At 39.9% G+C, this 27676-nt stretch overlaps 1 protein-coding gene across 6 annotated transcripts; it reads right to left on the bottom strand.

The window, feature by feature from the left end:
* Window positions 1-271: 271 nt before the first annotated feature.
* On the bottom strand, window positions 272-27627 carry LOC121551320 (integrin beta-2-like). Of its 6 annotated transcripts, XM_045209943.1 has the most exons (16): window positions 27548-27622; window positions 25047-25095; window positions 24773-24870; window positions 10380-10584; window positions 8965-9135; window positions 6496-6737; window positions 5208-5366; window positions 4919-5014; window positions 4663-4752; window positions 3691-3825; window positions 3147-3340; window positions 2621-2853; window positions 2189-2408; window positions 1671-1882; window positions 1059-1225; window positions 272-750 (listed from the first exon to the last, which is right to left on the bottom strand). In XM_045209943.1, exons 2-16 carry the CDS (start codon window positions 25090-25092, stop codon window positions 685-687), a joined length of 2334 nt encoding a protein of 777 aa, XP_045065878.1. In that variant the 5' UTR covers window positions 25093-25095; window positions 27548-27622; the 3' UTR covers window positions 272-684. The 6 variants fall into 6 exon arrangements, with proteins under 6 accessions (XP_045065878.1, XP_045065868.1, XP_041719849.1 ...); XM_045209933.1 differs by having other exon boundaries at window positions 24773-25095; window positions 27548-27585; XM_041863915.2 differs by lacking the exon at window positions 27548-27622 and having other exon boundaries at window positions 25047-26201.
* Window positions 27628-27676: the final 49 nt, after the last annotated feature.

Genomic DNA, 27676 nt, shown 5'->3' with positions numbered 1-27676 from the left:
ATGTCTGGTTAAGAGAATGCCAAGAGTGTGCAAAGCTGTCATCAAGGCAAAGGGTGGCTATTTGAAGAATCTCAAATATAAAATATATTTTGATTTGTTTAACACTTTTTTGGTTACTACATGATTCCATATGTGTTATTTCATAGTTTTGATGTCTTCACTATTATTCTACAATGTGGAAAATAGTAAAGATAAAGAAAAACCCTTGAATGAGTAGGTGTGTCCAAACTTTTGACTGGTACTGTATATATAAAACACAGGAAAATCACGCTGACTGCACTGGGCCTTTAATAGGTTTCATGAAGTTGAACAATGTGTCCAACTTTTTACACAACAGTTCATAACACTTTCATTCGACAAAAAAAAACTGCCTTGCACAAAACTATTCAGGGCTTTTCTAAACTAATTCCTGCATTTAATTGAGCTTAAATGGAATTGACTCCAACTAGATATAAGATAACAGGCTATATAAATAAGATAATGTAGCAACATTGCAGCAGTTTTTTGTTCTCCATCAGTACAGGTTCTGTCATTCTCAAAATGTTCAGACTCAGGACACATAAAAAAGACAGACCAATGTATAAATGAATTAATAAATCTACATAAAATGCACATTAAAACAGAAACAATAAATGTATGCATTTGCATCCAACTGAATGTCTTAGCTGACTTCTGTCCCTGAACTTATTCTCCAGTAAAGGTAGGGTTAGCCACGGTGGTGGTTGCATTCTTGAATAGTGGATTGTCTGCCTGTTGAGAGGACAAATGAGAAATTATGAAAACTCTGTAATGTTTGGAACTCAGATGTCTGGAGCAATAAGCACAGTAACCTGTTTTTCATAGCTGCATCTTAGCCAGCCATACATTTATGGCAACTGACATACAAGGTTAATAAATCACAACATTGGCTTGGATTTTGACTTTCATACAATTGCGGATCAAATCTTGCAAGAGTGTTTTATAAATGAGGTCCCCCAGGTTCTGTAGTGTAGACCACTGCTGTGCAGTTCTGTCATTCTCAAAGTGATGGTTTTTATGTACGAGCAAATGTCCCTCACCTGCGACCACTTGGATTTCTGCTTCTCATTCTCAAACTTGCGGAACTCCTTCTGGTCTTGGAGGTACATTAAGAATTTGATGAGGAGCAGGATCATGATGCCGATGACAGCCACGCCTGCGATGGAGCCTCCAATGATGGCGTAGATGTTTGGCAACTCGGGACACTCTAACACATTTAGGACAGACATAAACAAACATCAGTTTAGGCAGTCCTGGAGGCAATTACAGGGTTTCACTTCTGCTGTGAAAACATTTGGTTACAGTTTGTTTTGACATAGTTCCATTTAGATGCATGTTAGCAGCCTTGGTCAAAACACTATCTAGCAGATAATATGCAATTAAGATTGGTCTAACCGTGTTAAATCTAGCCTTCCCACATCAGCAAAGTTGCAGTTGCCAATTACCTGGGAAAGAAATGTAACTGATAGTTTATGGAGTATAATTGCATCTAGGGGCAATTTCCTGGACCCAGATTAAGCTGACGAAAAAGCTGACTATATGATGCCCGTCAAACAATATGTGCAGTCAATTAACCCCAGCACATATTTCTGTTCTCTGTGGGCAATGAACATTTGCATACTTTTTAGTTGTACAAGACAGAAGTCTCTTACCTCTGGTCTTTAGTATTTGGGCGTTGTAGTTGTCCTCTCCATCCAACTGTGAAATGGTAAAGAACACTCGGCAGTTCTCCACATCCCTCACATCACAAGGCTTACCAGGTGGCAACGTCTCCACCATCTTGAATTCATTAATACTCTTACAGGCCTGGGAGCAGTTCTTACTGAATGGGCCTGTCTGAAAGCCCAGACACTCAATGCATTTCCTGAAAACAGAAGAACAAGAGGTAAATAGTGAGAAATGTCATTGCGCAACGTTTTGTCTCTTCTCTTTAACACTTAAACGCATGCTTTGGTTCCAAAACTCTTCTTTTTGAGTAAGATGGCAACACCCAGAAATTGTATTTTATAGTCCTACATTCTATTCTCCCAGTTATTCCTTTATGATCAATGGTAACCATCTTTGTCCTGTGGCTTTTAACGTGTACACAATGGCTCCAACAACATTACCCCAAGGGGCCAGTGAAAAAGGTGGTTATGTGAGTGGAAAAGGAGGGCCCAGGCCCTCTTACCCCTTGGTTATACAGGGGGTTTGGCAGGCGGGGCAGGTCAGACAGTAGGGTCGCTGGTAGCCCTCGATACACTTGCACTGGTTACACTGGCATGTGCCCCTGTTGCTGCACACACTCCCGCTTGGTGTGCGACACCGCTCGTCCGACTTCTTGCATTGGCAGGTGGTGCCCTCATACCCGGGGTTGCATTCGCAATTTTTGCAACGGCATTTCCCGTTCCCTTCAACACAGAGAAGTGATCTTATGTCAGAATTTTGAATGTAGCTTAAACCATAATGGAACTGTCATTAACAGATCATAACAAATGGCAGGTGTTCTTTCTATTGTTATACATGTATATGTTTTCATCTATATTTCCTATGTTATCTATTATCTATCTTTTTCCCCCCAATTGATACAGTATTTTTATATATTTTATTTATCAGACTCCACCTCCACACAGTTTGTTCTGGAACTTCTCGCAGCTCTCGTTTTCACACTCGCAGTGCGTGCCGTAGTAGGTGCTGCCGCCTTGTAAGGCGTAGCACTGGCAAATGCCACACACACAGTCCCCTCGTCCCTCGCACTCCGTGCCGTTGTCCTTCCGGCATGCCGCTCTCAGAGAGCTCTCGTCCTTCTCCCCGATGGAGCACTCACACTTCTGGCCCACGAAGCCGGCTTTGCAACTGCACAGAGTTGGGATGAAATAGCCAAATGTACAGAATGCTTGATAAGACTTTACATGTCCCCCCCTCCCACCGTGGTGCCTGTGTTTTGACCCCCCTGAATACAGAGAATAGAAATACAGTATAGAAAATATATGAATCATATCAATTCATGTTTCTCAGAAGGCCATTTGTTCAGGTGACTCAATGCACTCATAGCGGGAAGGAGGGTGAATCATGCATCACATATTGAATTAAATATTGACTAAATCAACATAAGTATGAAAATATTGTGCATGCTATTTTTTTTATACCTGCACATGCCACAGTTGACTTGGCCCTTCCTGTCGCAGTACGTGTTATTGACCATCACAGGGTCATGACACTCACACTTGCAGCGAGTCGACAAGCTCACCTTCAGCTTGTCTTTTATACCCAACGGGCCAATCAGGAAAGACATTTCACTGTCCATACATTCATCCGCTGTCACTGTTACGTTGAAAGACACCTGACAGGAATTCAGGAGAGGCAATTTAGGGTATCTGTTTGGATAATGTTTGTTGCTGTGTATCATGTAACTAAATGTATTCCTAAAGTCTAACAGTTTATAATACATTTCACTAATTAGCCATTATATGAATTAAAATGCTTATATATATATATATATATATATATATATATATATATATATATATATATATATATATATATATATATATATATATATATATATATATATATATATATATATATATATATATATATATATATATATATGTATATAAATGTTTACAAGTAATGAAGTACATATTTATTGAATGTTTTGTCAATAGTTTATTAATGCTGCTGAGCTCTTACCATCTGTCCCACACCCACATTGTCACATACTCCTTTGTCCCTTGTGGGTCCCCCTTCAGGACAAAGTGGAGTGTAAGTGACTCTCACATTGTCAGGGAGAGCATCATGAGTCACCGTCACTTTGGAGGAGAGCCTCTGTGTTAGAGACACAAAACAGACTCAGAGCTGACACCAACGCTACATCATCAGAATAAAACAACCCAAACAAATCCAAACTGACACTTTATTCCTAGAGATACTAGAGTTTCAAGTTTATGATGAACTCAACCAGTGTTGTAAAGTACTTAAGTAAAAATGGTGTAAAGTACTTAAATAAAAATATTTAAAAAGTACTACTTAAGTAGTTTTTGGGGGTATTTGTACTTTACTATTTATATTTTTTGACTACTTTTACTTTTACTCCACTACATTCCTAAAGAAGATATGCACTTTTTACTCCTATACATTTTCCCTGACACCAAAAAGTTTGGATGCTCAGGCAGGACAGAATTATGGTCCAATTCACACATCTATCAATAGAACACGTTGTCATTCCTACTGTCTCTGAGCTGGTGGACTCAGTAAACACAAATACTGCGTTTGTAAATTATGTCGGAGTGTCGGAGTGTGCCCCTGTCTGTCCGTAAATACAAAAAATCTATACAATTGTGCCGTCTGGTTTGCTTAATATAAGGAATTCGATGTGTGGCATTTACTTTTACTCAAGTATGACAATTAAGTACTTGTTCCACTGTACTTAAGTACATTTAAAACCAGATAGTAGTATTTTACTGGGTGACTTACTTTTAATCTAATCATTTTCTATTAAGGTATCTTTACTTTTACTCAAGTATGACAATTTAGTACTTTTTCCACCAGTGAACTCAAGTAAGGTTCCACACATTAAACACATAATTACAATATGATTTCTTGGAGTACCGTTTTTAAAAAGTGATTTGTTAAATTAATAACAAAAGATTGTAAATGTCTTACATTGTAGGCATTTTCAATCAATTCAACGACATTATGGGAGTCAGCTGACAACACTCCCACCTCAGACTTGGGGATCATTTTACTGAGTTCCTGGAATAAAGGTGTTGATTATGTGGCAGGATTAATAAGTGCCTGCATTAGATATTTTGAAGTGTGTCAAAATATTGGTGCCGAAACCCGGGACCTTTAGATAACATTAAAATGAATAACAACAGAAAGACAGAGGAAAAATAAAGGAAAGAAAGAGTCCACTTACCCTGTATACCTTCTCCATTTTCTTCGTCACAGCAAAGATTGGCTGAATGTTGTTCTTCTCTAACTGATTAGCCACTTGACCAACAGATGGGTAGTCCTACATACAGAGACACTTAACTTGTACAACCTCAACAATGTAATTGTTTAAGAACAAATGGGCTGGAATGCAGGCTTCTAAGTCATGCCGTTACATTCACTACATATTTCTCATAATCTCTTATGGTATTTTTCATATAGTTTTGTTGAGGACCAATCATATTGATCTGAATGTGCCGCATGTCATCACATACCATGACATTGCTCTTTGTGTACAGCTTGTTGTCCATGTAACATCTCTCATCATTGGGCTCCAGTATGCCAGCCAGCTTGCCATCCCCTGCCATGTGGAAGCCATCGTCGGTGGTCAGAACGATAAGCCGAGTGCTGCTATTCCTCCAGCCAATCCTGTCCTGTGGAAAACAATTTGGGGCTTCATGTAAAATGAATGGCAAAGAGGTGAAAAAGTATTTATCACACATTTGTAGGGCCCTGAGTTTCTCTTTCGAGTGCTACACAGGCAGCACACTTTATCACTGCAGCCTGTCGTGTGGTGTAAAAATACAGAAAATACATTTAAGTTTCACAACTGAGCAGAATGATAAAATATATGCACATTTCATTGAATTATGAAAATTGTTGGAATAACAATAGACCGACCAGATCTCTTTGTGTGAATTTTTTGTTGCAGAAGTTAACTATTTCCCTGTTTGTCTATATAGGCTACCTATGTACTTGCCAAGTACCTCAACTCCTCCATGGAGTTGAGCGCAGACTACAGTTTTTGTGGTCCTCTGTAGCTCAGTTGGTAGAGCACGTAATGCCAGGATTGTGGGCTTAATTCCCGGGACCCCCCATACATCAAATGTATGAACGCATGACTAAGTCGTTTTGGATAAAAGCGTCTGCTAAATGGCATATATTATACTATTATTATTATTATTGTATTGAAATGAACCTCCGACTCCTAGTCTCTATGCGTCGATACATCAAAAATGTAAATTCTTAAACCCTTTCTGTGTACCTACTGTATGTTTGTCCTCTGTTGTTGAGTGCCTTTCTTTGTTTGCTGAAATCCATACTTTTTAATAAAACGTTAATCAAATACAACCACCGACTGTTTCCTTATTGCTGTTGCTCTAAGATGGCAACTCAGCGAGAATGCGCATGTGCCAATTGAATCTCAATCAGGAAACAGTCGGTGGTTGTATTTGATTAACGTTTTATTAAAAACTATCGATTTCAGCAAACAAAGAAAGACATGCAACAACAGAGGACAAACATAGGTACACAGTAAGTGTTTAAGAATTAACATTTTTGAAGTATCGAAGCATTGCAAGTCGGAGGTTCATTTAAAAAACGATAGTCTGCACTCAACTCCGTGGAGGAGTTCAGGTACTTGGCATCTTATGTACTTATCTATGATACACAATGCTGCTTGGACAACAGGCTAACCAAAAGCATCACTGATGTTCAATGTCAGTATGTTGACAGAACGTTGATTCAACATATTTTTGCCCTGTGGGATTAAACTACTCTTACCCCACAGACCGCAGCCTGCATGATGGCGTCCAGGGTCCCTTCGGGGGAGTCTAAGTTCCCAGAGATGCGCTGCTTGTTGACCTCTCTCTCAAACTCAGCTTTGTTCTCCGTCATGCTAAGAACATGTCTGTAGCCAAAAGCAGGTTGGCAGTACTTCTCAGTTTCGGCGCATGGCTTATTCAGCTTCTCCGGGTTGGTGTTAGTGAACGGCAGGACAGTCTTGTCTACAAAAGAGCCGAAACCTAGAGCAAAAGATAATGGTTACAAAAACGAGATTCATGGACACCCATTGACATACATCGATTTTGAGTAGGAATTGGAGCTGAGATAGACCTGGATTCAAATACTATTTGAAATAATTTGAAATACAGTGAGTGAAAAAAGTATTTGATCCCCTGCTGATTTTGTAGGTTTGCCCACTGACAAAGAAATGATCAGTCTATACTTTTAATGGTAGGTTTATTTGAACAGTGAGAGACAGAATAACAACAAAAGAATCCAGAAAAACCCATGTCAAAAATGTTATAAATTGATTTGCATTTTAATGAGGGAAATATGTATTTGACCCCCTCTCAATCAGAAAGATTTCTGCGTCCTAGGTGTCTTTTATACAGGTAACGAGCTGAGATTAGGAGCACACTCTTAAAGGGAGTGCTCCTAATCTCAGCTTGTTACCTGTATAAAATACACTTGTCCACAGAAGCAATCAATCAATCAGATTCCAAACTCTCCACCATGGCCAAGACCAAAGAGCTCTCCAAGGATGTCAGGGACAAGATTGTAGACCTACACAAGGCTGGAATGGGCTACAAGTGTCACGCCCTGGCTTTGGGGACTCTGAAATGTTGAGCCAGGGTGTGTAGTTTCTGTGTTATATTTTATATGTTGATGTGCTAGATCGTTTAGATCTATGTTGGCCAGGGTGGTTCCCAATCAGAGGCAGCTGTATCTCGTTGTCTCTGATTGGGGACCATACTTAGGCAGCCTGTTTGGCACTAGTCGGGGTGGGATCTTGTTCCGTAAAGGTTTGTTTTGTGTAACCTAGGACTTCACGTATCGTTTGTTTGTTGTTTTGTCGTGTGTTCAGTACTAAATAAAATGTACGCTTATCACGCTGCGCCTTGGTCCGTATCTTCCGTTAACGATCGTGACAACAAGACCATCGCCAAGCAGCTTGGTGAGAAGGTGACAACAGTTGGTGCGATTATTCGCAAATGGAAGAAACACAAAATAACTGTCAATCTCCCTCGGCCTGGGGCTCCATGCAAGATCTCACCTCGTGGAGTTGCAATGATCATGAGAACGGTGAGGAATCAGCCCAGAACTACACGGGAGGATCTTGTCAATGATCTCAAGGCAGCTGGGACCATAGTCACCAAGAAAACAATTGGTAACACACTACGCCGTGAAGGACTGAAATCCTGCAGCACCTGCAAGGTCCCCCTGCTCAAGAAAGCACATATACAGGCCCGTCTGAAGTTTGCCAATGAACATCTGAATGATTCAGAGGAGAACTGGGTGAAAGGGTTGTGGTCAGATGAGACCAAAATCGAGCTCTTTGGCATCAACTCAACTCGCCGTGTTTGGAGAAGGAGGAATGCTGCCTATGACCCCAAGAACACCATCCCCACCGTCAAACATGGAGGTGGAAACATTATGCTTTGGGGGTGTTTTTCTGCTAAGGGGACAGGTCAACTTCACCGCATCAAAGGGACGATGGACGGGGCCATGTACCGTCAAATCTTGGGTGAGAACCTCCTTCCCTTAGCCAGGGCATTGAAAATGGGTTGTGGATGGGTATTCCAGCATGACAATGACCAAAAACACACGGCCAAGGCAACAAAGGAGTGGCTCAAGAAGAAGCACATTAAGGTCCTGGAGTGGCCTAGCCAGTCTCCAGACCTTAATCCCATAGAAAATCTGTGGAGGGAGCTGAAGGTTCGAGTTGCCAAACGTCAGGCTCGAAACCTTAATGACTTGGAGAAGATCTGCAAAGAGGAGTGGGACAAAATCCCTCCTGAGATGTGTGCAAACCTGGTGGCCAACTATAAGAAACGTCTGACCTCTGTGATTGCCAACAAGGGTTTTGCCAACAAGTATTAAGTCATGTTTTGCAGAGGGGTCAAATACTTATTTCCCTCATTAAGATGCAAATCAATTTATAACATTTTTGACATGCGTTTTTCTGGATTTTTTTGTTGTTATTCTGTCTCTCACTGTTCAAATAAACCTACCATTAAAATTATAGACTGATCATGTCTTTGTCAGTGGGCAAACGTACAAAATCAGCAGGGGATCAAATACCTTTTTCCCTCACTGTACTTTAGCTGTGCTGTTGGAATGGAACTAATAGAAAAGTCCCAAAAGTGCAAACCCTGCCGACGTGGAACCCAAGGCAGGCTAAAGCAAATGCAAATAAAATAATCAAATAGTATTTGAACAATTTGATCCGATCTGAGATGATGTCACCTATTCGTCCTTTTTTTGTGATGCGTTGCAGAGCATTAAACAGTTCATTTCCCAGAGTCTTGATGCTCCTCAAATCGTCCTCCATGGAGTAAGAGAGATCCATCAGGTAGTAGAGATCAACAGGATAGCCCTCCACTCTTTGAAAATCCAGCTTGAACGTCTGAGGCAGTCCTGAAAAAAGCAAAATCAAGGTGAAAACTGAAAATATGTATTTCTGTCATAAAAACAAACATAGACTGAAAGGATAACAGTAATGAGAAATTGAGGACGTTTATTTGCAATTTTAAGATCCTTTTATTGTGATTGCTTTTGACTCGTTTTGATCTGTTCCAGCCATAGAGTTGGATAGAGGGCTTAAAGCCAAGGTTGGCGATGTACTGCCACCTGTAGTTATGGAATGTTTGCTGAGGAGTTTAATTCATTGGCTGATACCTGGTGCTAACCTGGATGGAATTCTGTTATCCTCATTTAACCCATAAAAAGTCCAACCCAGTTGACTAATTGGTGAAGAAATGCTCTGCCCATGCAGCTGCCCATGCTAAAACAAGTGCCTCTATCCAACTCTTTGGTTTAAGCCATTTTCAGAACATGGTGGTAGTGATGGGAAACCGAGGCTTTCTGAAGGCTTTGGCGCTTTCACCAAATTGTGCCGAAAAACTGTCAATTACTCTGAGCTTCATTATCTGTTCACAATGCAATGGTCAGCAATAAATAGCAGCGTGTGATTATCAGATACACTTATTTTTTTCTCCATTGTTTTCCTGAAATCTACATGGTGCAGCAGTAAGTCATTGGCTTTGTTAGCCTATAGTTAGTTGGAATACCAGGTTTGCATCTTACATCATGCTTCCCTTTTTTGCCTTCAAGTTTACTATTTTTCAAAAACGGAATATATGGCATTATTTAGGACGCTTAAACCAGAAGCTTATACTATACTAAATAAAACTAATTATTTGAACAACAGTGCAGAAAGTGTGGTTTCACATAAAACAATTTTCTAAATAGTGTGTCTTCAATGGGATTTGACCTCATATTCTCAATTCCCTGAATGTTACGTAGTTCCCTACTCTACCTGCTAACTTTTAGGACAAAACCCTCACTATATTTGTAAGTATGGCTTCCAGTAGAGTTTGATGTTTAAAAGCAGCTTGGAATCCAAGAAAGCATCGGAACCGTGGCGAAATCAGTGGGATCTCGCATTTTGCAACACACGGTTTGAAAAAGTATGTGATCAAATGAATCTTCGAACGTCATTGGTGACTTACTTCTGATAAAGTGATAAATGCATCTGCACAATCCTTCGAAGTTAGCTGCTTAGAGATTTCGACGCATGCCTCGGAGCTCCGGTATCAAACGTAACATCACTACATGGCAGCCATTTTACAAATCAGTTTGGCCATTTTGAGAACACCCACCTGGTCTGAGCTTCAGATTGACCTCCTGAGGACGGAGCTGGATGGGTTCGTCCTTGTCAAATGTACTGTTGGACAGGGTGCTGTTCTTAGAAAAAGAAAATATATTGATGGGAGATATGATGTCTCCTTCCATGCAGCCCCTCTCTACTAGCTGAGCCCGGGTGTCACAGCGAGCTGCTTCCTGCTCCCCTGGTTTGGTGAAGTTCTGGGAATGGAACAGACTGGCTTCAATGGAGGGAGATTCTTAATGAAGTACTGTGATGGAGTAGCTACAGATTTGTAACGGGATAATATGATTATCCATTAGCCGTTACAAGGTCATTCTCACGAAACAATTCTCGTGTCATTTTTTCAACAAATTTCCTCTTCAATCACTGAGATTAGCATCTGTATTTATCTATTTTTATAATTATAATTATGTTTTTTGATCAGATATTATGCATTTTACCAACATTTGCACAAAATTCTCATCACCGTAGCAGATGTCCACAAAAGTTATAAACAAATCCATATTTCTACTATTTTCTAACATTGCTCCCCTAATGAAAAGGCCTGATATAAACATAACACTGAAGAAAAAAAAAATATATGAAATTATACAATTATAATAACATTAAATCTGACTTTTTCCCAATTTGATCTCTTTAGCCGTTTAGGTAATGATAAGGTCACTTGGGGAAAAGGGAGTGTTTGAGAATAAGAACATCATTCTGAAGGCATATACAGTAAATTAGGAAAGTATTCAGACCCCTTGACTTTTTCCACATTTTGTTATGTTACAGCCTTATTCTAAACCTGATATATTTTTTAAAATCCTCATCGATCTACACACAATACCCCATAATGACAAAGCGAAAACAGATTTTTAGAAATGTTTGCTAATTTATTAAAAATATAAAACAGAAATACCTTATTTACATAAGTATTCAGACCCTTTGCTATGAGACTCGAAATTGAAATCAGGTGCATCCTGTTTCCATTGATCATCCTTGATGTTTCTATAACTTCATTGGAGTCAATCAATTTATGGGACATGATTTGGAAAGGCACACACCTGTCTATATAAGGTCCCACAGTTGACAATGCATGTCAGAGCAAAAACCATGAGGTCGAAGGAATTGTCCGTAGAGCTCCGAGACAGGATTGTGTCGAGGCACAGATCTGGGGAAGGGTACCAAAACATTTCTGCAGCATTGATGGTCCCCAAGAACACAGTGGCCTCTATCATTCTTAAATGGAAGAAGATTGGAACCACCAAGACTCTTCCTAGAGCTGGCCGCCTGGCCAAACTGAGCAATCGAGGGAGAAGGGCCATGGTCAGGGAGGTGACCAACAACCCAATGGTCACGCTGACAGAGCTCCAGTGTTCCTCTGTGGAGATTGGAGAAGCTTCCAGAAGGACAATCATCTCTGCAGCACTCCACCAATCAGGCCTTTATGGTAGAGTGGCCAGACGGAAGCCACTCCTCAGTAAAAGGCACATGACAGCCCGCTTGGAGTTTGCCAAAAGGCACCTAAAGGACTCTCAGACCATTTTACATTTTACATTTTAGTCATTTAGCAGACGCTTGTAGTATCTGAACAATTTATAGCTTTGGCTGAGGTTTTCATATTGTTGGTTAAATGAACTTTACTCTGCCTTGCTGAAACATCTGGAAAGCATTACTATAGGGGCCCCCTGAAACAGAGGAGACTTGGATATGTGGAAGCCAGGGATTGGTCTATTCAAAACACCCATCTTATGTTACATAGGATATATACCAGGTTTTCAACAAAGGACGGGGAGAATAATCATATTTGAGATTGGGTTAGTTGTTCTCCAGATTCTGCAGAAAGCTGACTCCCGCTCAAGAGGCCAGCAGATAAGGTGAGCTTTCTCACAACTTTGGGCGCTGGTCAGTTCGTGTGCCTGTGTGTGCGTTGGGGGATGCACCGTTTAGAACTTGTGTGTGCGCCTTGCTGTTATTTGCTGTGGGATGAGAATCCGTTCATAATTTCTAAAGTTGTGTGCGTTGAAAACAACGCAAACAGGGGGGAGTGATAACATAATACAGGATAAAAGTGTCTATAGGAATTGATAACACTGGGCCCAGGGAAATTTGTCTTGAATAGAATTAAAGGGAAAAAGGAATAGAATGAAGAAATAAGGAACAAGGAACTAAGGAAAAAAGTATACTGTTAGGACGTCGCTGATCTACGGAAGCCCTCAAACGAGGCGATCATTTGATGGGCCACAAATCCTGGAGAGTCACTAGGTGAATTTTCAGGTCAGTTCAAGGAACTGTGAGATTGTAGAATATACATTCAATTGTATGTTACCTCTCGGTATATAGTTGACGAGGTATATGTCCGAAGTAGCCTCTCATTGAATATCTGCAACTCAAGGTAGCATAAATTTAGGAAGGAATATAAAGGAAATAGGAGCGACGTAAGCATGCTTTTAAGGACCGTATGAATGGATGCATTCTTTTCATGTGTGTGTGAGGGAAAGAGAGTGTGTGTGTTTGCGCAAAATTAAAGAGGTCTCTGTTGTGTTTCAGCTGTGTGTCGACTCATGCTATGATAAGATTTATGTTAGAGATATATACATATATATGTTTTGGTTTTAGTTTTTGTAAGGAAATATGTTAATTACGGTTAAAACCTATGAGCCCCTGGGAGGACGTTATGATTGTATAGAGAGGATTTGTAATGGATAAGAAAATAACTATACATCTGCAGATTAGAATAAGTGAAGATAGTAAAGTTAAGAAACTTCGAAGTAGGATTTGTGTTCTATGTTTTGTGTTGGTTTGTGCGTTTTGTTCAGTGTTACTGTTTGTCTGTGTTAGAAAGAACGGAGGGACAGCTGGTCTGTCTGCTGTCTGACTTAGAGAAAAGTTACTGTGGGAGAGCTCCTCTCACCTTGAAATCGCACTAGTAAATGAGCTGCGCATGCGTGGGATTTTATGAGTTTCAGTTACACAGAGCAAATATGCCACTCCCCTGCCTGCACTGAGCTGCTGGGAGACGCAGACTTAGAGCTGAAAAATAAGGAGGGGGACTTTGAATACACACAAATAAAGAATTATGTTTGTTAAGTGGCTGTTGCTTAATTATGAAACTATTTGATTGAGATCCATTGAATTTATAAATAAGAGTTATGTTGACGGATAAAAAAAAATTAAAAAAAATAATAATAATATTATTGCGCTATTTATAATATTCCTGAGTTAAGCTGTTTGCTTATTTCTTAGCGCGAATGTGAACATAGGTATGTCTAAAAGGGTATTGTATGGTTGAAATAACCCAGTGAATGCATAAAATACTAAATTCTTATCTGTTTCTTTTGTTCTTCTGTGATGTGAGAAACGAGAAGGAGGAGACAGAGAAAGAGGAGGTGCTGACCAGTGCGTCACGCGATAGCGTGTGCTGCACCGGATCCAGTCCAATTAAGGCCAGTACTGTTCTATCCACAAACTTACTTTCCCTTACAGGATATAATAGATACATTGTGTATGCATAGAATATTTCATGTTGTGACAATTTTACAGGGACTTGGCAACAGACTGATCAATTGATGTAATTGAGAATTGCACATTAGGGTTTTTTTTTTGTGCATGAGCTGTTTTGATTAGAATTGTGTTGGAAATCTAGCACTGAGATTATTCTGTAAAATTAAAGTGATTGGGTGCTTATTAAGCAATTGGTTTGTGGGTGCTGTACTGTTGCTGGATTGCAGGTCTTTCTTTTTTGATTGCTCTGAAGTTGACTAGTTTCCTTTACTTTTCTTTATCGGATGTGGTAAGATCGCCACTAATCAATAATTTGGTTTAAAAAAATAAAAAAATAAAAAAATATTAAATAAATACATTAATAAATAAAAAATATATATATATAAAAAAAATAGGAGGGAAAGATGAGCTTCATAGCTTAAAGTATTTTTTGGTTTACAAATTAATTAGTTTAAAATAAATAATAATAAAATAAATAATTCACAATAAAGGAATATAAAAGAGTTGTTACAATGGGGAAAAGGGACATCAAATCTACGAAAGTAATTACTCCTGTTGATGTAGTACAAAATAGTAATCCTCTAGTTAATGGTATTGCAAGGTTATCTGGAAAATGGAATAAACGTTGGCCTGACATTGAACAACCATGGCCAGTGGAAGGGACTCTTAACCCAGACGTAATTAAAATAATGCAAGTGCTTGTATCCACGTATAAGGCAGATCAAAAGAAAGGGAAAAAAGGGGAACAACATAAAGAAAAGAGACAAAGAGAGCTGGTGTTCTTAAGTTGTTTGAAAATGAGGGACAAAAACTGATAAAAGATACAAAGGATAAAAGAGACAGAGGTATAGAGAAAATGGCAAAAGAGGCGAAGGTAACAGAAAAACTAATGGCAGAAGTCAATACACCTTTCTCACACATGGATTCAGCAAAGAGGCCCCCACCTTACGAGGAAAAAGTAGAGTTTAAGGACGTCTATCCTCAGCTTCCAATGATCATTCAGGAGGGTGATTATTGCATCAGAGATGAAGATGAACGAATAATAGAGAGAGGACAAGCAGAAACGACCATAAAGATGAATCCAAACTCCAAAAGTAAGAAGAAAACGACACATCTGGAAACTAAGGGTAGAGTGAGGTTCAGGAGGATGGAATTTGAAGATGATGATGATGATCAGAGTGATTCAGAAGAGATCATGGGTGGATATGACCCTGTGATCAGACGGAGGTTGGCCAGAGCGGAAAGAAGGGGTGATAGAAGTTGGAAGAAGAAGGATACAAGAGATCCGACCTCTGATGAAAGTGAAGATGGAGACAGCGATGAAGATTTGGAGATTAAAGTTGCTTCATGTTCAAGAGGATTTTATCCTACAATGACTAGCACAGAAGAAATAGAAAGAGATATGGATCGATGCATATTATGCTTGGATAAGTCGAATAATTTAGAATAAGTAAGAGAATTGGAAGAACAACTCGAGAAGCTGAAGATACAGAAGGAAAAACTGCTGAAAAAATTATCCCAAAAATTGGAGAGGAAGTGTACATTGCGCCCAAGAAAAGGGAGCACAAGTAAGAAGATGATGCTAGTGATAATCCGAGGACAGAACCTGGAGTATAAGCCTTTGCAGAATACCGATATGTCAGATATACTTGAGAAGCTGCCTACTCTTCAAGATGGAGCACATCCTTGGATTTCAAAGTTGGAAGAAATTACGGTGGGAACACAGTCTGCCATAGGAGACATTAAGATACTTTTGGCTAATCTCCTTGGGATTCCAGGTATGGAAGAAATTTTTCAGAGAGCTGGACTTAATCGATATGTGGAGACTGCGGTGAATGATCCTGAGTTGTTAGCTGCAAGTAGAAATTGGCTGTGGAGAGCACTGAAAGATACGTTTCCAACAAATGTGCATCCTGACAACATTCTGATTGACCCACTAGGACAACAAGAAAATCCGAGAGCCTATGTGTCAAGAGCTCATTAAGTGTGGATAAATATTACCGGAAATGATCCAGATGTGAGTCAAATGGAGCAGTCAATTTTGCGAGCTAAACTGCAGATGGGGCTGCCCTCACCAGTAAGGAGCAAACTGGCAGAGGTGGTTGGACTTGGAAGCATGGCAAAAGGTATCTATACAGATCATATAGCCCATCAAGTGGATCTATACAGGAAAAAGGAACACAACCAGAAAGAACAGGACCAAGAAACTCTCAGAAAACTCAATCAAATACAACTGGTGGAGAATAAGAAGACGGAGAAGAAACAGGCTTTGGTTATGCAGAATCAGTGTTCACCAAATCGACAATCACTGCCACAGCTTCAACCAAACCAGGTCCAACCGCAATTGTCCCAGCCACCACTAGTGGTACCAGTTGTTTCATATCCACAGCCAGTTTCCGGACAGACACAGAATTGGAGAGGAAGAGGACGAGAAGGTTTAGGAAGAGGAAGAGGAAGAGGAGGAAGATTTAATCCATACTTCCAGCAATCTTCAGAAGTGTGTTATAATTGTGGACAGGTTGGTCACTTTGCCCGTGAGTGTAATGGGCCAGGAGGTAACACCAGAGGAAATTTCAGAGGAAGATACAAGGACCAGTCAAGATCATTTGGAGGAGCGGTGAACCCTTATAGGGGCCCGGAGCCAGGATTCTAGAGGTGCCCAGAAGATCCGAAAGGGGGGTGTCAGCTGGTAGCATCAGGACCGGAAAAATATCCAACAATTGAGGTGAAAGTAAACAACCGACCATTGGAAGTGATGGCGGATAGCGGAGCTGCTTTCACCTGTGTCCGGCCTGAAGATGCTACACATCTCCCCATGTCCAATCAACTGATTCGGACAATCGGGTTTGAAGGAGTGAAACAGCTGATTCCTCTTACGGAACCAATTGAGCTCTGCTTTAAAAATCAGAAAACTACAATACCCATACTGGTATCGGAACATACACCTATTGCATTGTTGGGAAGAGATGCATTGTGTAGATTGAATTGTACAATAAAATGTACGCCAGACGGCTGTCTGGTAGAAGTGCCAAAAGAAACGGTTTACCAATTGTTGATGACGACAGAGATTGACTCTTCTTCAGTATTTTGGATTGGAAATCTCAGTGCAGATTTTTTGAAGCCGGCTAAGATATGGGAGAAATTCATTGTGGCAAACATGCCAGATGCGAGGCTTCCGGAATATCCATTTCATTGTACGCTCAAGTATTTCAAGAATGCTGCCCAATCGAACTCAGAGGAATGGTTGAGTCATCAACCAAAGAAAGTTCAACTCAGCTCATGTTGCATAATTTTAGGACCACAAGGAGCAGCAATGAAGATAAACACAGACGATTATCTGGATAAAGAATTTGAGATTGAGAAGAGTGTGCCACATGTCACCTTGTTGGTTTCTGAAGACTATGAGCAGAAGCATATAGGAGAAATGATGACAGAAGTAGAGGAAGCTTATTGTACCGATGAAAGAGAATTTAGCGATTTGGAGGAGTGAAGATCACCGATTTCTCAAAATCATGATTTCGGCTCAAGGACAAGGACAGCCACAAGCTGTATGGATGACACATGAATCTATTTGCAGTGCGAAGATGGATTCAGACCCTATGAAAGAGGAGATGTTGCAACAAGTTCCAGAATGTTTGTGGTCTCAACACAGTACCGATATTGGACTTGTGAAATCAGCCCAACCTGTGAAAGTTGAACTTCGACCAGGAGCCAGACCTCCTTGGAAGAATCAGTATCCATTGAAAGATGAAGCAACCAAGGGATCGACTAGTTTGAGGGGACCTTTGAGAGCTATGGTTAAAGATACTGGGAGTGGTCAACTCCATAGCAATCCTTCCTGGACACAGGAAGGCCTTGTAGCATTTGAAACGATCAAACAGAGGTTACAAGAGGCACCAGCACTCACACTACCAGACTACTCTAAGAATTTCTTGCTATATGTGTCTACTTCTACTGGAGGTAAATATGCATGTGCAGTTCTTTGTCAGCCGACAGGTACAGGGACGAATCCTCAACCTATTTCCTACTACTCTACTGCCTATTCAGAAGTAGAATTAAGGCTACCACTGTGCTACAGAGCAATGGTGGGAGTATATTTAATGTATGACAAAGCATCATCTGTTACGATGAGTTACCCAGTAACAATTCTTACCCATCATAGTCTCAGAAATCTTCTGAACTATGGAAAATATACATTGACTATGCCTAGGCTCAGAGATTATCATAGGCTCTTAGAGCAGGAAGATGTCACCCTAGTGAGGTGTGATACGGTCAATCTAGCCGAGAATTTGCCAACTTCAGAGGATGGTGAGCCACATGATTGTGTTCAAGAAGCAGATAAATACTTGAGGCTTAGATCAGATTTGCAAGCCTTTCCATTACGTGAGGCAGACCTGGAGTATTGGACTGATGGGTCTTGTTATCGTGTGGGAGATTAATTGTGTGCTGGCTATGCAGTAGTTAAAGCCCAAGGAACTGAATTTGTTGTTGAAAAGGCTGAAGTAATACCACAGCCTGCGTCCGCACAACTTGCTGAACTCGTGGGGCTAACAGAAGCATGTTTGTTAGCAGAAGGAAAGCGAGTGACGATATATACTGATTCTGCATATGCACATAATGTATGTCATTTGTTTGGAGCAGTGTGGAAAGGTCGAGGGTTTAAGAAAACGGATGGTTCTCCGATACAACATCACGCGCAAATAATGAAACTGTTGCATGCTATGATGAAGCCTAAAGAGATAGCGATAGCTAAGTGTGCAGCTCATAAAACAGATGTGTCAAAAGTCACACAAGGGAACAAAGCTGCTGATGAAGCTGCAAAAGCCATCACAGGAGCGGACAAATTGGGCAAGGTTTTTCTGGTCACTCATGGAGTGGACTTGGAAGACAAAATTATGCTTAAGGATGTGATTTTGATGCAGGAAGCTGCTTCTACGATTGACAAACAGATATGACTAGACTGAGGTGCCGTCAAAGATGCTACGGGTCTTTGGAGAAACCATGAGGGGTTGATAGTAGCGCCTCTAGACCTATTACGTCTGATGATTCAGGAAGCACATGGGTTAGCTGATGTTGCAAGGGGGGAGGTTAGGAGAAAGATCACAAAGGAGTATGGTTTTTGGGCACCATATTTGCTTGAACAGGTTGACTATGTCATAGGCAGGTGCACAATATGTCTGAAAAATAATGTTTGCAGGGGTGTGACTGTTCTTCCTGGTCACATTCCAACACCGAGAGGTCCTATGCGTGAGTTGGTTATCGACTTTGTTGATATGATAAAACCAGGAGAAGGGTTGCTGGTAGTTGTGGATAGATTTTCACGATGGCCGGAGGCCTGTCCAACCAAGCGAAAAGACGCTCAGTCGGTTGCCAAGTTCTTGTGTAAAGAAGTCATAAGCAGGTGGGGACTTCCCGATCGAATATCCTCAGATAATGGGAAAGAATTTGTGGATAAATCAGTGAAATTGATTTAGCAAAAATTGGGAATTAAGCAACGTCTAGGAGCAGTTTATCACCCACAAAGTCAAGGAATTTGTGAAAAGATGAATGGTGTTTTGAAAAATCGCATTGTCAAGATTTTCCAGCGTACGGGTCTAAACTGGATAGCGGCGCTCCCTTTAGCATTAATGGTGTGTCGCTCAAGTGAGTTGCGTGATCTACGTATGACACCCCATGAACTGGTCACTTGAAGAAGGATGCCTACGCCTTGTTTGCGAAAAAGCGGAAATGGTCCAAGTTTGGCTCTTTTGGAAGATGAAATGAGAGCGTATGTTACATATATGGCCAATTTTCATAAAAAGTTATCCACATATGTTTCTGATAGGCAAAGAAAAGAAGAGGTGCAGGAGAAGCTCGATGAGCAAAAAAGGAGTACAGTGCAACCTGGGGACAAGGTGTTCGTGAAGGTATTTAGAAGGAAGTGGTATAACGAACGCTGTGAGGGACCATTTGAAGTTGTTCGTAGTACTGGAATGGCTGTCCAGGTTAAAGGGTCTCCAACGTGGTATCATTTGTCACATTGTGTTAAAGCGCCTAGAGAAGAGGTGCCACGCGCAGAGAGCCAAGATGTTGAAGGCTCAAGAGAGCAGGATGAAAATAGGGAAGAACAGACAGAAGGAGAGATGTATGACAATATCCAGAGTCAAAACCCAGAAGGAGAGATTGTCCATGCTGTGGACAACGTTGATGATCATGTGTACACTTCTGATGATGTCAGCCACGACTCTGCAATGGATGGACAGGAAAGGAGATTTGGGGATATTGATTTTCAATATGTCCCAGAAACAACAGGGCATATTTCAGTGGAATGTGAAACCGCAGAGATCACCAAGGACAACTCTGTTACAGGAGAAGCCGGTGATTCGGTTAGACAAAGTAGCTCCAGACCAGTTCGGAGAAAAGTCAGACCAAAACGTTACGAAAACTAGGGTTGAAGTAACTCTAGGAAAGTCTTTGTTATTGACTTTTGCGAAGGCTATGATATTGAGATGGGTTGGAGTTGTGATGCCTGGAGACAACACTCAGATGCCGTTGTTAACCGTGACTGATCTAGATGGAGATGAACAAGTGGTACTGGATGGAGTATTGATGGATAGATATCCATTTTGAATAACTGATTGTGCGATAATTTTCACATATCTTTGCATATTGTGATATTTAGTATTTTCTTATGAATCAAAGGGGGAAAATGGAATGTGATTCATTTTTATATATCATTTTTATATATCATTTTTATATATAATTTTTACATATTATTTTTGATATTTATGTTTTCATTTTCATGTGTTGCTTTGCAAAAAGATACTGGTTGGTGTTTTCTTTTCTTCTAGAAGCATATGGGGAATGTGCTCAAATACTCAAACATGGACAATATGAATGGACTGGAGGAAGCTGAACAAGGACAGTGTGGAAATGTTCAGATTCCATCATCGACTTTGCATTGAAAGTCGACACTGCTGAGGAGCTGCAGTGTAGTGGACTACATTCCAGTGTCTGCACTGATATATATACATATTTGCATGTATAATACCTAATTTGTGTCATATTCTTTCTGTATACATTTTTTGAAGAATTATGTTTTCTGTTGTTGGGTACATGTGGGGACCTCAGATGTTTTTCGTTTTTCTTTGACGCTTAGGGATATTGGGTCTAGGCAGGGACAGAGAGAATCCACGGGAGGGTCCGATGGGTCGACCAGCCTGAATGTGGACATTTTTTGATTTTATTTTGTTTTCTGAGGCTTTCACGTGTATTCGATTGCACCATAGCTTAAAATGCATTGATAAAGATTTATAAATTGACCTGGATTACTTAGGTGGTCGCCTGAGGCAGAGGGGCCGTGAGAGAATTTTCCTGTCTTGATTGATTGATGGATATTTGGAAAGAAAGCTGCCAGACAGGTTTTTCGCTCTTACACTCCATAACAATTTGTTCACACTCCATAAACTTTGTTTTATTGCTAAAGTTACACAAGAAGCCTGATGTAATACAAATTTTTATTTGTCATAATCCTATTCTTTTTATTTTCGAGACTTAATTAGTCTCGAAGGGGGGAAATATGTAGTATCTGGAACTTTTATAACTTTGGCTGAGGTTTGCATATTGGGGGGTTAGATTAACTTTACTCTACTTTGCTGAAACATCTGGAAAGTGTTATTATAGGGGCCCCCTAAAACAGAGGACATTGGGCTATGTGGAGGCCAGGGATTGGTCTATTCAAATCACGCCACCTTATGTTACATAAAGCGTAGGATATATATACCATGTTTTAACAAAAGAATGGGAGCGTGATCATATTTGGGATTGGTTTCGTTGCTCTCCAGATTCTGCAGAGTCTGTAAATTGATGCTGAATCTTTGATATAATAAACCTTTATAATCAAAGTACAGTGTCAGCGGATTTCTTATCAACACATCATTGCAGCATCGTTGTTCGGACACCACAACATCATGGGAAAATCAAAAGAAATCAGCCAAGACCTCAGAACATTTTTTATAAACCTCCACAAGTCTGGTTCATCCTTGGGAGCAATTTCCAAACGCCTAAAGGTACCACGTTCATCTGTACAAACAATAGTACACAAGTATAAACACCATGGGACCACGCAGCCGTCATACCACTCAGGAAGGAGACACGTTTTGTCTCCTAGAGATGAACGTACTTTGGTGCAAAAAGTGCAAATCAATCCCAGAACAACAGCAAAGGACCTTGTGAAGATGCTGGAGGAAACAGGTTCAAAAGTATCTATATCCACAGTAAAACTATTCCTATATCGACATAACCTGAAAGGCCGCTCAGCAAGGAAGAAGCCACTGCTCCAAAACCGCCATAAAAAAGCCAGACTACGGTTTGCAACTGCACATGGTGTCACGCCTTGACCGAGATAACTCTTGTTGGTTGGGTCAGGGTGTGAGTTCAGTTTGAGATCTATGTTATTAGATTCTATGTTTAGGATCTATTATTTGTATTTCTATGTTTGGCCGGGTGTGATTCCCAATCAGAGGCAGCTGTCACTCATTGTCTCTGACTGGGGATCATACTTAAGTAGCCTGGTTGCCTACCTTAGTTGTGGGATCTTGACTTGTGTTTGTGTTCCTGTTAGGACTGTTCCTGTTGTTCCCATAGGACTTCACGTTACGTTGCTTTTGTTGTTTTGTCAAGTGTTTATCTTCATTAAATAATATGTACGTATACCACGCTGCGCCTTGGTCTGACCCGTCTCTCAACGATCGTGACACATGGGGACAAAGATCGTACTTGTTGGAGGAATGTCCTCTGGTCTGATGAAACAAAAATATAACTGTTTGGCCATAATGACCATCGTTATGTTTGGAGGAAAAAGGGGGTGGCTTGCAAGCCGAAGAATACCATCCCAACCGTGAAGCACAGGGGTGGCAGCATCATGCTGTGGGGGTGCTTTGCTGCAGGAGGGACTGGTGCACTTCACAAAATAGATGGCATCATGAGGAAGGAAAATTATGTGGATATATTGAAGCAACATCTTAAGACATCAGTCAGGAAGTTAAAGCTTGGTCGCAAATGGGTCTTCCAAATGGACAATGACCCCAAGCATACTTCCAAAGTTGTGGCAAAATGGCTTAATGACAACAAAGTCAAGGTATTGGAGTGGCCATCACAAAGCCCTGACCTCAATCCTATAGAAAATTTGTGGGCAGAACTGAAAAAGTGTGTGAGCAAGGAGGCCTACAAACCCGACTCAGTTACACCAGCTCTGTCAGGAGGAATGGGCCAAAATTCACCCAACTTATTGTGGGAAGCTTGTGTAAGGCTACCCGAAATGTTTCACCCAAGTTAAACAATTTCAAGGAAATGCTACCAACTACTAATTGAGTGTATGTAAACTTCTAACCCACTGGAAATGTGATGAAAGAAATACAAGCTGAAAGAAATAATTCTCTCTACTATAATTCTGACATTTCACATTCTTAAAATAAAGTGGTGATCCTAACTGACCTAAAACAGGGATTTTTTACTAGGATTAAATGTCAGGAATTGTGAAAAACTGAGTTTAAATGTATTTGGCTAAGGTGTATGCAAACTTCCAACTTCAACTGTACCTGCAACAGGACACAGACATTTTAGAAGATACATGTCTATGCCAAACAGAAGCAATCCTGTAATGACTAATGGGCAACAAAAAAACAGCTCGTCATAAATCTGCAGCTAGTGCAGCTAGTGATGTAGTTGCTCTGTAATCCACTCTGAATTTGTAGTAAGTGTGTTGGATTGAATTTTTAATAGTAGGACCCCTAGTTAAGATAATCTCTCTAGGTTGGTTTCAAGAGGTCTGACTTTCTGTGGATAGTCCTCTACAGATGATCTGACTATCAAACTATATCCAGCAACTCAAAATGATGGTGTTTTGTTGTTGCTGTAGTTGTTTACAAACGATGTTGCAGTTGACAATTAAATTGACAGTTTGTGCTTAGTTGAACATTTAGATCTAAGGGATTATTATTCAAATTAAGTGTTACCAAGAAATTGAAATATAATTGGGCCTTCACATGTATATTTCGGTTCTGCTGCTAGCACACCCACCCACATGCTGTGGCTTAACACCTTCATGCATATTCTCAGCTCTGTTTGCATACGCCACTTTACATAGACAACCAAATGCATGTTAGCATCTAGCTTACCGACACACGCATTGGAACTCCACGAGGTGTTACAATTTAGGCATACACCCTGTTTATATCTTTCTTTTTAGCACTGCTATCACCAGTGGTGTAAAGTACTTAAGTAAAAATACTTTAAAGTACTAGATAAGTAGTTTTTTTGGGTATCTGTACTTTACTTTACTATTTATATTTTGGACAACTTTTACTTTTACTTCACTACATTCCTTAAGAAAATAATGTACTTTTTACTCCATACATTTTCCCTGACACCCAAAAGTACTCGTTACATTTTGAATGCTTAGCAGGACAGAAAATTGTTCAATTCACACACTTATCAAGAGAACATCCCTGGTCATCCCTACTGCCTCTGATCTGGCGGACTCACTAAACACAAATGCTTTGTTTGAATGTTGGAGTGTGCCCCTGGCTATCCGTAAATATAAAAAACAAGAACATTGTGCCGTCTGGTTTGCTTAATATAAGGAATTTTTAATGATTCATACTTTTACTTTTACTTATTCGTACTTGTACTTTTACATTTGATACTTAAGTATATTTTAGCAATTACATTTACTTTTGATACTTAAGTATATTTCAAACCAAATACTTTTAGGCTTTTACTCAAGTAGTATTTTACTGGGTGACTTTCACTTTTACTTGAGTCATTTTCTATTAAGGTATCTTTACTTTTACTAAAGTATGACAATTGGGTACTTTTTCCACCACTGGCTATCACACATGGATATACGGCTCTCCTCACCAGTTGTTTGCACCACACGCAGTACGCTCCTGATATGATGCAGTCACTGCAGGAGTTCACCACTGATTTGGAACATACTTCCACCTCCTGGGAGAGCACTAGGGGAATGGGACACACACACACACACACACACACACACACACACACACACACACACACACACACACACACACACACACACACACACACACACACACACACAGAATGACTCATAATATATTTGTGAGACTTTTAAAAATCAAGAGGTGATTTTGTTGACTTTTTTAAAACGTACCACCTCTGCCCATCAGCAGGAGCAGGAAAGACACACACGGATACATTTCCTGGTGACAGAAAGAGGGAACAGCCATGTGTCACTCCATCAATCATGACAATATGTGAAAGACTATTACAATCATCTATTTTTACCATTCAACCACCAGTAAAAGTGCACTGTAGATAAACATACACTGTAATAGCTCCTATACTATTAGAATATGATGCACATATGGCCACTGTCCAATATTCTGAGCAATATCAACTACTGTCTCTGAGGGTCAATATTTGGTAGCTATGATCAACCTTCTCAATTTAAAGGATCTCTATGTAGAATGGATAACACTTGCGGAAACTAGGTAAATTGCAACAACACCTAAATAAAATAAAATCACATTTTATTTGTCACATGCGCCGAATACAACAGGTGAAATTCTTACTTACGAGCCCTTTCCCAACAATGCAGAGCTAAAAAGTAAGACAAATACCACAAAAAAACCCAAAAAGATTAAAACGTAGGATACATTCAAAACAACTCTCTTCCCTCCCCCACATCCAACACACTATCACAGCTTATTGTGAAATAGACACAAATGACTTGTGTGACAGGGACACGAAAAAGTTCACTTTTACAAGATGTTCATCACAACGCATTTCGTGTGTATTACACAATTGCTAGGCTAGCTAGGTGGCTAATGTTAGCTAGGCTAGGGGTTAAGATTAGTGTTAGGGGTTAAGGAAAAAATACACTTTTAGTGTGCCTGTCACAAATGTTCAATAAGCAATTTGTGTCTATTTCACAATAATATGTGATACTGGGTTGCCTGCATCCCCTCCCCCGCAACCACAGTGGAGACTCCCTATTGAGTCTTTTACTTTCAGTTTTGTCCACCAACTTCAAACAGCTGAAAATATGATATTTTTAATTATTGAAAATATATTTCACAGTGATTTAGATGGTACATTGATTCTCTTCACACATTGCTTGTTTTGTCACATAAACAACATTTTGAATTTTAGCAACCAGGAAATGGCAGAGCGATTTCAACATGTTGGACACTTGCCCCAGTGCTTTTAATCATAATACTAATACATGGGACTAATAGAGCTTTTCAAGGACCCGATCGAACATCTCTGGAGAGACCTGAAAATAGCTGTGCAGCAACACTCCCCATCGAACCTGACAGAGCTTGAGAGGATCTGCAGAGAAGAATGGGAGAAGCTCCCCAAATACAGGTGTGCCAAGCTTGTAGCGTCATACCCAAGAAGACTCAAGGCTGTAATTGTTGCCAAAGGTGCTTCAACAAAGTACTGAGTAAAGGGTCTGAATACTTATGTAAATAAGGTATTTCTGTTTTTTATTTGTAATACATTTGCAAAAATAAATAAAAAAACAGTTTTCACTTTGTCATTATGGGGTATTGTGTGTAGATTGATGAGGATTTTAAAAAAAATCCATTTTAGAATACGGCTGTAACGTAGCAAAATGTGGAAAAAGTGAAGGGGACCGAATACTTTCCGAATGCACTATATTTAGTATAGTTTTATCTAAAAAGGATAACTTTATTAATGTTTCACTATACATTTTTTTATGAGATTCACTGAGTAGGAGTCCTCGTCTTCCTCCTCTGAGGAGCCTCCCCTGCTGAAGACAAACCCACTAATATGAACAGAGACTAATCTCCATTGAGGGTACTCTTCATTCAGGAATTGGTTTGATCTGGGTCTGGGAAATTGTCCCAAACTCTTGTGAAATATTGAACTACTCAAATAGTTGGCCAGAAGTACTTAAGTAATTCACTTTTCTTCTTATAAGGCATGAGCAATCATATTTTTTGCCTTACTATCATTTAGGAAATGGTGAGCAATCCGCCACAAATATGAGTCAACTAAGTGAGTTAATATTAGAAACATTAAATGCTCCACTGTCGGCTATGAAGAAATGAATAAAAGTCTGACAAACAGGTAGTGAACATTCATTTGTGATACTTTTGTTGCTGTCATTTTCATTATTTACATTTTACATCATTTTCTAGTTCATCGAGAGTTTTTAGCTTCTTTACTTTTCAGTTCCTTCAAACAGACACAGGCATTAGAGTACAATGTTAGTTCCTCTTCATTTATTTTCCTTTTTAAATGTATTGCTAAATCAACCAAATTATCTCAGGGTACAGTTACACATTGGTGCTAGCTTCACATTCTAGGCATATGCTGTATATATGTGCTGTAGTAGTATATGGAATAATCATACGGTATACTATATGCCTCAAGTGTAATGGAGACTTCTTTTATGTAAATCCTTATAGGCTGATAAATATCAATCCTGAACCTAAATCCTTGATCTCCTATGCCACAATATTACTCTATTATTAGTCTAGTTTAACACATTAAAAACGATTATTTTCTCCTAAAGATAGAAAGTCCCAATTATTAAATTGAGTAATAAAACAGTCATTGCTCCTAGTAAAAAATTTATCAACAAATATACACTATAAATACAGCAGTATGGACTCTACTCACAAAAGTCAAGGTGTTGCAGCTCCTATGTAACCCTCAACTCACTGTTTTCTCTATGTGGGTGACTGACTGCTTGAGATGAACATCACAGTTATTTTGTAAAAAGCACACCCCCTCATGACAGGAAGACTA

The sequence above is a fragment of the Coregonus clupeaformis genome, chromosome 4 (assembly GCF_020615455.1).
Source record: "Coregonus clupeaformis isolate EN_2021a chromosome 4, ASM2061545v1, whole genome shotgun sequence".
NCBI lineage: Eukaryota > Metazoa > Chordata > Actinopteri > Salmoniformes > Salmonidae > Coregonus > Coregonus clupeaformis.
This window is presented reverse-complemented; position numbering and strand designations above follow the sequence as displayed.